We start from the raw sequence: 14,177 nt of genomic DNA on the forward strand, positions 1-14,177 counted from the left end.
TGACTTTGTTACTTAGCCTAGTTATTTTGTATGTCAAGGCTGTACCTTCCTTTAACCCAATGACAGCTGCGATGGCTCCAGCCCCCAACTTTGAATTGCATATGGAAGAAGATGGATGGAAAAAATTTAAGGACCCCAACAAAATAAATCGCTTTAGATAATTCAGAGTTTTCCCTTTCAAATAGCAGCGAAAAACTTATTCAGTGTTGTTTGGGCTTTAATCAGCAGTGGAAGTCCTTAAACTTAAAAGAAAAACTTCAACGTATTTTAGAAAGAGAATGAGAGTTATTACTTATAGCACTATTCAGGCCACACTGTAAGTCATGACAACAAGTCAGCATGCACAAAACTAAGATGCTGAAACTATCATCCATCTTCTTATTAACATGTGTACTTTGTCTACTGTGTTATATCAATTTGTCTTCTGTGAAAAACCGTAAGGTTTCTTTTTACTCTCTTGTAGCAAAGTCATGTGTTGTTGCCATATTGATATGAAAAAGTCAGCTGCAGGCCTCCTGCTCAATTCCCCAGGGCCAAAAGGCCTCTGGCCCCAATAGTTGTTTGTGTGTCACAGTGGTTAATTGATGAGCCTTCTTGAATAATTGGCCCAAGCCCAGGAAGTTATCTGACTGTGGTGACACGAAGCTCGATCTCTCTTCTTCACACGCCCCTCGTGGTGATGTATTACCTCACGTGAGGGCATGCTTGAGGAAACTCTAGGTTTGAATTGGACTGTACATTTCAATACATCACAGACCACACTTGGTAGGGATGAAGAAACAAAAGAGATGAAAAAAAATTCACATTGTTTTTAATTGAATATTTTAATGACTTTGAATTAAAGCCCAGTAGACATTTTGCTGGACATAGGAAGACTTCTACAGAGGTCAAAGGTTTTTCCAATCATCCCTTTAAGAGAAATACTTGTTTAATCATTAACTTCTGTGCAGAAAGGAAACAACAGAAAGTGAAAATTTGAAAACTAAGACAAGAATTACATTTTAGCCTCTCAGTGTGATTTTTATCGTAGTGCTCTGGTAAAAACAGATAAATTTTGATTGTTGTATTCTGTGAAAAAAAAACCCAACCCAACAACTTTGTATAAAAATAAGCAGGTTGTTCATCCTGGCTGCTCCTTATTATCATTTTTATAATCATTTTTACACTATAAATATTTTATTTAGCTAAAACTTTAGTGTGTGCTTCTTTTTTAAGGGCTCAGGTGGGCAACATGAAAATGAAAAACAATCTTTGAAAAAAAATATTCAGTAGAAATTGAATTTAATGAATCTCTTTAATGCAGCGTGGAAGCTGTAGACCCTTCACCTGTTTTTTATCACTAAAGTTTCGTGAGTAGGTGCAGAGGCTTCACACATCAGTGTGCAAAACCTTCCCAGAAGGTAATGAACATATGAATGTTCAGGGTAGGTAAAGGATGCTTCATTTATAAGCCCCAAAAAATCTATTTATGTTTCACTACATCCTACAAAAAAAGCAACATATAGCCAAGAAGTATCTTAGACTCACACGTATGACAACTTAACTGAAAACATTAGTCATTGTGACCAGCATAATAACCATTTTATGGTTCCTTTTTTCTATTTCCTATTTCTTTAAATCGGTTAAGGCCTCAGCCAAACAGGCACAGACAGTAGCTGGTGACCCTTGGCAACCACTGGTTGCTAGAGAAACTGGTGTTTCCTAACCAGTTATTGAGGGGTTGCAGGAAGTTCCTAGCTATTGCCAGGTGAAATCGGTCATAAAGAGGGTGCTCTACCCGTCCGTATACGTCTTTGTGACCAATTTCACCCAACGACAGCCAACAGCCTCACCACCTACCAATAACTGGTTAGAAAATACAAATTTCTTCCTAGATACCAGTGGCTGCTCAGTGGCCACCGACTGGTCTCTAGGCCTGTGTGAATGAGACCTAAATCTCCTTCTTTGCACATATAGAATCTTTTGTTTGCCATAATTTTTTGTATAGGACCATGAAATACACATTTTACTGAGGTAATAATTAAGCTGAACTTTATGCTGAACATGTTGAGGTTTGGATGATAAATTGGCATGGTATAGAATAAGGGCTCTTTTTTAAATCTTATTGTCCATGCCATAGAGAAAAGCTATCATGCTTAATAATTCTATATAGTTACTTTAACCTACTCTCTATATAGCAAACTACAAATAAAAGATTACTTGATTTGGTTTTAGATTTTTATTTGACAGATATATACTGTATGTTTTGATGTAGTTTTAGAAATGATTTAAATATGCAAACTGGAGACTCAAACTCCTTCTTAGAGCCTATTTACCCATTCTGTCTGAACTGGTTTTGGAAGATTAAGATGGGAGCAATTACTTAACAAGTTAAGTCCAGGCTACACTCCACTACTTTGGTATCAATCATGAGAAATTATTTTTATTACAAGTTTTATTATAAGTAAAATACAAAAAACCTCCAAAAACAAACAAAAAAACCTCTATGGTCATTATCCTTGCACAAAACCTTTTACTTGTTATCTGTGAATGAACATGAATAAGCGCATTTTTAAAAAAGTGTGCTTCAGTGTTTATTGCTTCTATTCTGAACTCCCTCCAGTGTCTTAACTCATTTATTAGCATATTGCTAAACTGCATTTAGCTGTCTACAGTATGTACTGTTTTAAAAGCAAAAGTCAAGTATTAAAAAAGGGAACACTATCTTTTTTTGTGTGTGTTACTGTTGGACGTCTGACTTTTCAGCTAAATGAAGGATCTGTTTGTTGTATCATCAATAAAATGTTGTCATGTAAATCTTCAATCCAAGTATAGTTTGAAATAAGCTCTCTTAGTAACATTATAACAACAGTAGTCAAATATAACCACTGTTGATGTAAACTGAATAGAAATGTCAGAGCAGTTATAAAGTTGGTTTATACATTTTGAGTATTTTAAACTTAATCTAAAAGCATTAAAGTGTTGAACACACACTCATCTGCCTAATGGGGTCATTATGCTCGCTGTGTCGCTGGTGTCGCACGCTGATTTAGATGTCACATCATCTGTTATGTACCATGTGCTGGTTGTGTACCTCTCAATTTTTGTAACCTGACGTGTGACGCCGTGGCTGCTCGCAGCTTGGGTGAAGACACGAGTGTATGAGCGTGTCGGCTTTTACTGCCATCTTAATGATACTCCGCCACAGAAGCTCAGAGACATACAGATATACAGAGGGAGGAAAGGTTTGAGAGTCTGTGGAAAAACACTCAACAAAGTCTTGGCTTCTGGTTTTGACTTCTTCTCCTCCTATATCAGCACTTATGTGGTGATATAGTATCAGTGGCAGCAAATATCATTCAAGAGAATAATGCAGCAGCTTCCTGCGCCATACTAGCAGGTTTAAATACAAGAGACTGTGAGACGAGGTTGCAGCAGTGAGCGAAGCAACCATGCTGGAGACTTTATGGTGCTCGTTCATTTAGGATACAAACAACTAAATCTTAGATTTGTGATTTAACCTAATCATAGACCCACTCTCAGACAAAATAAATCTATCAAGCAGTCTTCCTTTATCAATTTTTGACAGTCAGTTTACTGTAAATTTAATTTAACTCTGGTGAAATAAACTTCATTAGCAGTTAGTAGCAGGAAATTGACACCATACCTTTTAATTTCAGTTTGTTTTTTTAAGCATTGGGCATTCGTTGAATTAATCCCTTTAGATAATTTTATCTCACACACTTAGCTCTATAGGATGCTTGTCCCCTGATAGGTTAATATGCATAGATCCATTTTTTTAAAAAAACATTAAGTGTAGTCAGTTTATACCAGTTTTGTCTTGATAGAATTCAGGATAAAGTAGTGAAGAGTGATAACATAAAGGTTTTAATTGATCTTTGCTTGTCACATAAGTGGAAAAAGTAAAAGAGCACTTCAGTGTGCATTTTTAAGGGTTGTTTATTTATTAATTTGATCAGTACAAACTTTGATATTGCCACCTGTAGCACGATTGTCTAAAATCAGTGATTAAGTTTTGTTTTACTTGACTTCTTAGTTGAACCGTATTTGCAAATGTCATCATATCTGTAGGCAGCCAAATCATGGTTTGTTAGCTTGTAAGAGGAATTAGGTCATTATAAATAGGGAGTAAATTCAGTTTCATTTCTGTTTAACACCTTCCTTTATATTCTTGTCTGGGTCCCTAGCTTGAGTTTCGAATGAAGTTGTAGACTTGTGTTGTTCTTAGCGGCTCATGGTCAGATGTTTGATCGTGGCTCATTGCATCTGAATGCTGCGGTGCACAAATTTTCAATGTGTCACTGAATGCAATTCCAGCAAATCGCAGCAATTCGAAGAGAGCTTAAGCGAAGCCTTCCAACATTATCTTTGATCTCAAGAACAATTTGAAATAGCAACTCTTAATTTTAAAAGTGTTTTTGGAAACTGATACTGCACACAAAACATAACTTATCTAATAAATGTATTTACACCTAAGGTTCGATTATAAGGTTTTGTCATAAAGGTTTTTTGATGCTCTATCAGTTAACACTCTAAACTCAAAATGACCGTGTGAAAAAAGATTCAAGTTTCCATAAAGGAAGAAGGTATCCCTCTAGCTTTTTCCTTGTTTGTAGACATTCTTTACCACAATTTGCCAAGCTGCATACACCCACTTTTACCCATTTCTTCCAATTAAGTCCCTTTTACTGTTGTCCTGTCACCTTTACACTCTTTCACAGTAGTCAGCTTTTCCTATGGCACTTTGCATTGTTCTGCATTTTTACCCTTAATAAAGTTATTGAAATTTGACCCTCAGGTCAAAGTGTAGAGGTCATATTTCCGATTCTCTACGATATGACCTTTGATCCAGGACCCTGGTGGTCTGTATGCGTTCAAATTCAGGTCGGCTATTTCGATCTGGACTGAGGTTCGCCAGTGCTCTGCTTCCACCACCTACATCCTCTTCCTCATCATCGCGATTAAGGAAGGCCAGCTCGTTTTCATAGCAGAAAGAATTAGAGCTGGGGACTAGGTACTTGTTTTCCACCATGTCCTTGGCACTGCAGCGGGGGGTGGACGGCACCTCATAAGTTTTGTGAAAGTGAGAGTAATCCACCTTGTACAGGTTCTTCTCCTCAAACAACACAGGCTCAAACCGGTGTCCCCAAAGGATCTCTGAGGCCAAGTAGGAGCTGCGAGCCTGGGTGGTCATGGCGGTTGCTTCAACCATTCCCTCCAAGATGACAACAATCTCAAAGTCTGCGGTCTCCAAGTCCTGTTTGCTGATCCCAAAAAGAGGGCTCTCCTCATCTATCTCATGTAGAATAGTGATAGGTGAAACCAAGAAAATCCTATCCAGGCCTTTGTCAAAGCCCACATTAATGTCTATCTGGTCTAGAGGGATGTATTCCCCCTCGTCAGTTATCCGAGGTTTGATGAGCTGTGCTCTGACGTGGGCCTCAACAATGTGGCTCTTGCGCAGATTCCCTACCCTCCACATTAGACACAGCTTTCCATCCCGCATGGCAATGACGGCATTGTGGCTAAACAAGAGCGTTTGTGCTCGCTTCTTAGGCCTTGCCATCTTGGCCATGATGGCGCCAATCATGAAGCAGTCAATGATGCAGCCAACTATAGACTGAAAGACCACCATAAAGACAGCTACTGGGCACTCTTCAGTCACACAGCGGTAGCCATAACCTATGGTAGACTGTGTTTCAATGGAGAATAGAAAGGCAGCCACAAATCCATTGACCTGTAGAACGCATGGAGTGAAGTTGTCATCTCCAGCTGGGTTGTCCAGATCTCCATGCAGCAAAGCTATAACCCAAAAAGCTAAGCCAAAGGCCAGCCAAGAGACAACAAACACAAGAGTAAAGACTATGAGCATCCATCGCCAGCGGATATCAACACACGTTGTGAAGATGTCGGCCATGTAGCGCTGCGACTTGTCGTCCATATTGGCAAACTGCACATTACACTGGCCATTCTTTTTCACAAAGCGGTTGCGGCACTTGCGGCGTGTGTGGATCTTGCCATTGCCAAATCCATTCATACCATGCATGGTAGTGAGGCGCAGACCCTCTTCTTCAGATGACACAATGCTGTAGCGGTTGATTCTTCCCACGCTCATGTTCCTGACGGCACCTCCAGCTGCAGGGTTAGAGTAGAAGGGCAGACCTGGAGTCCCAGTGTGGGATCAAGGCCCCTTCACAGCTTGATCACTGGCTCAGTTGCATGTCAGTGAGTCATTTAGGTGGATGGTTGGTAGCCTTGTGTCTTAATCCAATCCCTGCAGAAAAAAATCAGAAGAGGAGAATATGCCTGAAAATCTTTCTGTTTATTTGTTTGTGTATTTGAAATTAGATATTCATTATTAAAGCTTTTAAATGATACATGTATAACCACTTTTCTGTCCAGAAAATGACAGTGAAATGTGTATTTAAGCCTACAACGACTTGGTTCTTTGCATATATTTATCTGAATGACAATGTTTTTTCAGGACATCATATCATTACCTTTCACAGCATTATACATATTTTTTATTAAAAACACACACACACAAAAAAACACTGACCTTCTGTAAAATTTCAAGTTATCACTAGTTTCTATGTCCACACGTGTCTTAATCAGTGCAGTCAGTCTTGCTAGAGTCCATCTTCTTTTAAGTTTGTAGACTCCCAAATCTATGCTGAATAAATAAAAAACTAAGACTTTCAGTATTGTAGCAATATTGTTTCTGTTGTACTTACTAGTACAAGCTGTAGTAGTAGTATCCATCTTCCTTTCTCTAAACCTCACGACTCAAAATCCAATTGGTCCTCACTCAAGGGCCCTCGTGTCTTTTGATGTTGACTGGGTAAGTGAGGAGCTGGCCTCACAGCACAGCCACTTCTGTCAACTAGCATTTCCCCTGCTTTTCTCTTGCAAATTATAAAGAAGGTTCACAGTGGAGGCCTTACCCTGCCAGATGTTTATTATTACTTAATGAACAAATTAACTCTTGTATGAGTCACTGCTCCTAATTGTTCTTTTTAATATAATGAGGATGCCTGTTGAATGAGCAGTGTTCAAAAAGTTATGAGAACAGGTCCATTAAAATCAAAAGCCTCACCTGATTTAAATTTTGCGGATCGTAAGACCCTCAAGCCAATTTTGAGGTTGGCTGGGTTTTTTAAGCTCTCTCAGTGAAAGTGTCATTATGTTGCCATATTAACTGGTGCTTCTACAATCGGCACAAGTGTGTCAAAACTGCAATTTTTCAGGCTTGATGAAGGTGCAGCCACATCTAGTGACTGATCCAGGTTGTGAACTAACATTTCGCCAGTGTAGCCACGAGACTCCGGAAATGGGACGCTGGTACACACTACCAGCGTCATGAAAGACATTGACATGAAAGACAAGTTTAAGTTTGCTCTATACAATTTTGAGGTCTGTTGTCAAATCATAGAAACCTGTCTAAGTGATCCGAAAAGAACTTCCAGGAAGAGATCTAAAAATATAAGTAGCACAAGAAGATGCTTTAGATAAGAGATTGGCCAAAGTTTAATCAGGTTTTTGAATCACAGCTCATAAGAGAGGCCATTAAGTACTAAGGAATCCTACAAAGTCGTATAAACAGTCTATTATTATAATTCTTCCATTGTTTCTTTTGAGGCCATTGTCCTTTTAGCATTCTGCTTCTGCCAGGGGACTGGATGGGGTAGTACTTGTTTATTTAAACTCCTAAGGGTATGTGTGCCACTGATTCCATGGACATGCAATTCCAGATGCTATATAAAGAGATTAATAAAGACGGGCTCTATTTATTTGGCCCCATTCTGTAAAATTTCCAGGGTTATTAATCATGTTGTGAGGGTGCTGCAGGTTCATATTCTCTTCTCTTGCTGCAGCATACAAGTAGGTAGAGGATTTTCTCCTGGTACAGTGCCCGGTATTGCATAATAATTCTTAATTATATGCTAGAACTTGAGCTTACAACAATATGATGAGGTAGACACATGATAAGTTGATATTTTAAACCTTGCAAGTGTAGAAATGTCAGAGTGGGATAAGATGGATCACAATTAGTAGAGCTGTAAAATGACTGTTTGGCAGCAGATAACCTGGCCACTGAGCTGGATGTCGAGCCTGAGGGTTAAGAAGTTTGACCCATGGGAGTTTACTGAGGTCCCTCTGGGTGCAGACAGCTTTTATTGCCTGGACACATCCGTTGTGTGTCTGCCTTCATGATTTGGACCCTGAAGACTAGACAGTTCAGTCATGTGCAATGTAAAATCCCAGGTGTCCCGCCGTCTGCCTAACACTCGCACTACGCGCTGCTCTCATTCACACTCTTTTCAGGTGTAAGTTCTCTTGATCTCTAGCCCAATTACATCATGCACAGTCTTTAAATTGTCCAATTAGGTAAATTCTTCTGTGTCAGGAAAACAAATATGCTATTTTTACATGTTTGCTTTCGACAAATGTTGCATTACACTCCCAGAAGAGCACAGCTAAAAATAGCAACCTTACGTTTGTTATTTACACACAGACACACAGACACACACACACACACACACACACACACACACACACACACACACACACACACACACACATATATATATATTGCATTAGCTGAGGATCATGTCAGTCAGTCTGGAAGTTGCAACAGGTTCTACATATTGCTTGTTTAATTGGGATCATCTTTATTGCACCTTTATTATTATTTGTTAATTCCTATATCAAGTCAGCATTAAAATGTAAATCTTACGCAACATGCAGCGTGACGTTATCTCAGAGGAAGGCTATTAGCAGTGCATTTTTTTGCATATTGTTTTGTTCTGTATTTAAAGCACTTCAAGTCTGAAAAACATCTTTGACCAAAGAACACACATCTTTCCTTTAAAAGGCAGGGCACAGAAAGTGATTTGCACCAAATTCAATAAAATTCTTGTGTAACCTTTTTGTGACCTCGCCCATCGTGTCTGTTCTTAGGGAGTTGAGAGGAGCGACTGGGGGAGATAATAAGCTCGCCTGCTGATTAGGATGAATAGAATGAATAATTGGATGTGCAAAATAAAAGAAGGGATTGGGCGGTAACAATGAAGTGGACTTGGAGAGGGCACCTCATCTCAAGACAAGCTCGCAGAAAACTGAGCTGCTGAGGAACTATGATCCCAGCCCACCTCCCAAGGCCATTGTAAAGGAAGAGCCGAGGCTCAGGTGTCATTGTATTTTCCTATAGCTCACCATGTGGAACCGTCTCATCTCAAGTGACCCGCAAGTATTTTACTATAGAAAGTGACACCACCTCGACATGGAGAGATGCTGTCTGAAATATGTTATGCAAACAACTTTACATCTTATTTTTTGGGAGTTTTCAGGTGCACCAGTGACTAACTGCTAGACAGAAATAGTAAAACTATAAACAGTTACCAACACCGGAGGCTGGACTCTGTATGTAAGTCATCCTCCGTGCTGAAAAACCATCTTAGGTGCTCGGTGCATTGAATTGTACTATAAGACTGATAAACGTAACATAAATTACTGAGTCGCCTTCACACATTGTTAGAACAGCTGCTTTATTAAGTAGAACAATATTAGTGGGGTTTTTTACAGCTGCACCTGTAGCTATTCCACTGTTCAAACACCTGGTTCCCACTGATTGATCGTTCCCACATGTGAGCTCCACTCTGGGCTTTTTTGATCTTTACTTGTGCAATTTATTTTAATTGTTTGTGCCCACTTTCACAAGCTGAATCATCCATATTAAACCCAGACTCGTCACTTCATATTTGAAATTGCAGTCTACGGTAAAAAACTCTGACAACATTAGTTTTAATACAAAACTATTCGTACATTATGTCAAACTGAATTAAGCTGAGATAAAAAGCGAGATGAGGTCATTGAACTCTCGGGCAGGATTGCATAATGTTCATTCTCTTCATCCTGTGTCTCCTTTGTACCTGCACATCAGTGATTTCTTTATACACAGGCAGAAAAGTGCACCACCTGAAACAGCCCACTGGTCCCTTGATACTTGCTGTCCTCAACTCCCACAATATTGAGTTATTTAAATGTAAAGCAGGCAGATTATTTATTTACGTTGACTGGATTTATGCTTCGGTTGATTGACAACCTCTTGTGTTTTGAAACAACAAACAAATTCGTTTAATTTATGCCATTAATTATGCTACCAGATGCAAACCATATTTGAAAGTGAAAAGCGAAAATTGCCTGTTTAATTTGTCCCATTTTTATAAATATGCACAGCTATAATAAATAGCATATAAGCATGATTTATAATAACCTAGATCAGAAACTCGCAAAGTTAACACATTTACCAGTTTGGTGTGTAGACTAAACTGGTAAATCGGAGTTTCTGCTGTGCGTGATTAAACCATGTTTATTCCTCATTTTAATGCTTTCTCGCTCTGCATTCCTATTGTACTGAATAATAATAGGTGATTTGGATCAAAGAAAATGCCAGCTTATTTGTATCACTTTTGTTTTAACCCTGTGCGAATTGGAAGCTTGTCGATATCCTGCTGTGATATCAGCAGGGAAGGCCAGAATCTGATGCCATAATTAAATTAATTAACCCTGCATGCATGAAAGGTTTCTGGTGGAAAAATCCACACAAACTATAATACTATATTTATGTTAATTTGTGCTTAATTTAAGCTATACTGTATAACACAGTACCTGCTCTGTGGATTTTACACGACACAATTAAATTGCTAGTTCAATTTGTGGTGCTTACACTTATCAGGTCAGGTATCATTGCTTGGCATTGCGCATATTGAGAGTTCTGGGTTCGTGGGGACATGTCCTTGCTTGAAAAGATGCACATGACTTTGGTTTAGTCTAATTCAAGGATTTTTAACAGCTACTTCAGATTATTCTGATTGAATTTCAGCAGAATGACTGGTTGGTTCTGTTGGGAATTCTTAAAAGTAGAAATTGCCGTTTCCACTGCCACAGAGCAATGATATTTGACACAGAACGACAATAGATTCAGGCCCCAAGTTCAGGTTAAAGTTTTCTCTCCATATCTTACCTTTACGATTACTTGTCCTACACCAGGTTGCAGAACTAAAAGATGGTATCTTCTCTCCTAGTATCCCTGTTAACCAAACTGAAGCATTCTCTCCATCTGCCACTACAACTCCTCCTTCTTTGTTGCTAATCTAATACTGAAGAAAACCACTCCTTCGTCTTCAGCAAAAGGATAAGGCTTCTTTTGAATTTCTTCATCCTTCTTTGATTTCTCTCTCTCTTTCTCTCTCTGTCGTTTTCAGGTGCTTTTGCGAGCGCAGGTGAAGCGAGGCTGAATCGCACCAGAAACCTTGGCCCAAGCCGCCGTTAGTCAGCGCTGGACTTGCAGAACAGGTGCAAAACGAGAACTATCCAAGTGAAAATTCAGGTTTTTGTATCTCCATCTTCAGAGGCATTGTCTTCAACTGGTGTTCATCCCTAATTTTTATTTGTAATTAGTCTGCCTGTCATATTTTCCATAAAACTACTTATTAACAGAACAGCTCTCTCTATCAATCTTTTGCAATCTGATCTGGCTGGACTGCTGTTCCCTCTCTCGCGCACACACTCTCTCCCTCTGACTGTTTCTTTCTCACTCTCCCTCTCCCTCCCTCCTTCCTGTGGTGTCACAGAAGCTGCCATTTGCAGCCTCCCTCCCTCCCTCTCTCTCTCTCTCTCTCTCTTCTCCTTCCCTATTCTCTTTTTTTCTCTCTCTCTCTTGTTGTCTTCCTCCCTCCCTCTCACATCATGGTACTACCAGTTGACAGCAACTTAATGCACAGACGTATCATTCAGAAAACACACGCAGACCATCAGACATAGTTAATCAAAAGTAGATGAATAGCTCTTAATTCACCACCTTTCTGAGGGCCATTTGTTCAATTTTTACTCTGTAGATGAATGTGATCCTATATTTAAAAAGTAATTGAGGTTACTCTGTTATGTACTTCAGGTTCAGGTGAGAATATTGACGTGACCAGGGCAAAATGATAATGTGTCTTTTTGACCCTGTGGTAGCCAATTCCACGAATGAAAGGCTCCATGGGTTCAAAATATCATGCTGCTGGGTGCTGTGTCTCAGGGAAGGGAGCTGCCTTTCACACTTGTCACCAACAACTAATCAAACACATCTGACCACAGGATGTGTGTGTGTGTGTGTGTGTGTGTGTGTGTGTGTGTGTGTGTGTGTGTGTGTGTGTGTGAAGCTTTTAAATATTAGAGAGATGACAATCACTATTGCCCAGTTCCTCTCACCATGTACTGAAACAGCGTTTTACAAATAACCTCCTCCAGGAAAACACAGTTAACTCACAAGTCTATTTGTTTTGGTGCGTCACCGTGCCTGCAACACTCTCCAGTGTCCCTGGTTTTTGCCTTAAGTTGTTTTTTTGGAGAACAAGCTGTAGCTTTTTTCTCAGTCATCACCAATGTGGAGTACTTTACCGTTACCCTTGACAGCTTCAAAACTGTGACATTACCCTCAGAGCTGTGTGTCTGCTCCCCTTTTCGCACATCTTCTCAGAGAGCCTGTCATCAGTCAAATGCTAGAAGAGATGACAATTAGTAAGAGAGGGGGCTGAAAGAGTGAGAAGTTTCTAAATACAGCCATACTGGCTCAGCCCTAGCTTTATCACTAATGATTCATCAGTGCAGGAACCCTCCCTCTCTCTGTCTTTCTCTCTCTTTTTTTTCCCTTTCTCTCTCTACGCTCTTATTCTTTCTCCCTGGCAGCCTCTGATTTCAGACTTCTGAGGGTGATTTGCAATAGCCTGTGTGTGATCATCACCAGCCTATTGTGTTTTGCTGAGGACGTCAACTAATGGAGCTCAAAGAATCCTTTTAAGGGGCCTCTCAGTCTGTGTCAGCAACAGGTACTGTACTGGTTCCTGCATAATGTAAGGCCGTGGCGATGCAAGCTTTGAGAACAGTAGATCACACAGTTCACACATCTAGACTGTAAACCTCGTTATGTAACCGCACCATAATCACAGGTGGCTGCTCACATATCCATGTCTCTGTCTAAATGAGAGGGTTTTGCCTCCCAGGGAGATCGCTGAGTGGGATCACTCGTGCTTCCATGGCTACAGGTGTAATACACTTTCAATATTATCAGACCAAAAAGATCTGAAACGAAGCAAAAGAGAGATGAAGCGTGAGCAGAGTCAACAAAAGCTTCAGCTTTGGCTATGGAAAAATGAGTCTTCTTTTTTTCAAAGCCTGAAGGTTATTCCATCACCAGGGTGCAAAATGAGTGAGCCTGCTCCACCATGTTCATAAGAGAAACCATGTAGAACAGCAAAAATCATAGCAGTTAGCAGATAACAAAGGCATATGTCCAGTGTAAAAATATACTAATACTGTTGTGTCCTGACACTCATAAAGTACACACTCATGTGTACTGGACAATGATGATATAAAATGATACAATGATATAAAACATAAAGAACTGTGATACCCAGTGTCTAGAAAATGAAATGTGCAAGAGCCAGCATGTGCGTAAATAATGCCACCTTATACAAGAACATAAACAAATGTAGCCTATACAAGCGTTTCTCTGACTGCTAATTTAAAAAGGCCCTATTTTAATAATAAAAAATTCCAGTTTAGCTTAAAGGAAAATTTAATCCACCCACATACCAAAGTATTTGTAAGGTGATTTTTCTCATTTCTGTTATAGGATATGAATACCAGTAGAATATTGACTCGTCGACATAAAGGTGCACTTTAGCTGTAAACTTATTCTTACAATTATTGTCTATAAAAATAAGAAATAAAAGAGGACCTAAAATTAAACCTTGTGGGACTTCTTTTGAAATTCACCAGGAAATGTAATCTTAATTTTGGTGACCCCAGTAGTAGAAAATATAGTTGTAGTGTAACTGAAATGTGATTACGATAACCTGAGTAAATGAAAAATGCCATTTTTAAATGATGATTTCATTTATTACAAGGAAAAAAGCTACATAAACCCATCGGGCCCTATCTGAAAAGGTGATTGGCGACTACATTCAATAACTGATCATCCACCCCTTAAGTGAGTTAATCTAATGAGTCTTTAAAATGACTATGGAGGAATTTTAAACTCTTCTTTGCAGAGTTGTCATGTTGGAGGATTTTCCAGTATGAACAGCTTGTTTAAGGTCATGCCGATGCAGCTCAATAGGAAGTCCAGA

General features: G+C 39.4%; 1 protein-coding gene across 1 annotated transcript; it reads right to left on the reverse strand.

Annotated features, from left to right (window-relative positions):
• Positions 1-813: 813 nt before the first annotated feature.
• On the reverse strand, positions 814-11,275 carry kcnj12a (potassium inwardly rectifying channel subfamily J member 12a). Its single transcript, XM_085465874.1, has 2 exons — positions 11,027-11,275; positions 814-6,274 (listed from the first exon to the last, which is right to left on the reverse strand). The coding sequence occupies exon 2, from the start codon at positions 6,113-6,115 to the stop codon at positions 4,814-4,816; it is 1,302 nt and encodes a 433-aa protein (XP_085322000.1). The 5' UTR covers positions 6,116-6,274; positions 11,027-11,275; the 3' UTR covers positions 814-4,813.
• Between the last annotated feature and the right edge of the window lie 2,902 nt (positions 11,276-14,177).

The sequence above is a fragment of the Copadichromis virginalis genome, linkage group LG8, assembly GCF_057382275.1.
Source record: "Copadichromis virginalis isolate Kocher_CV1m ecotype Utaka linkage group LG8, C_Virginalis_male_GT1.1, whole genome shotgun sequence".
NCBI classification, from domain to species: domain Eukaryota; kingdom Metazoa; phylum Chordata; class Actinopteri; order Cichliformes; family Cichlidae; genus Copadichromis; species Copadichromis virginalis.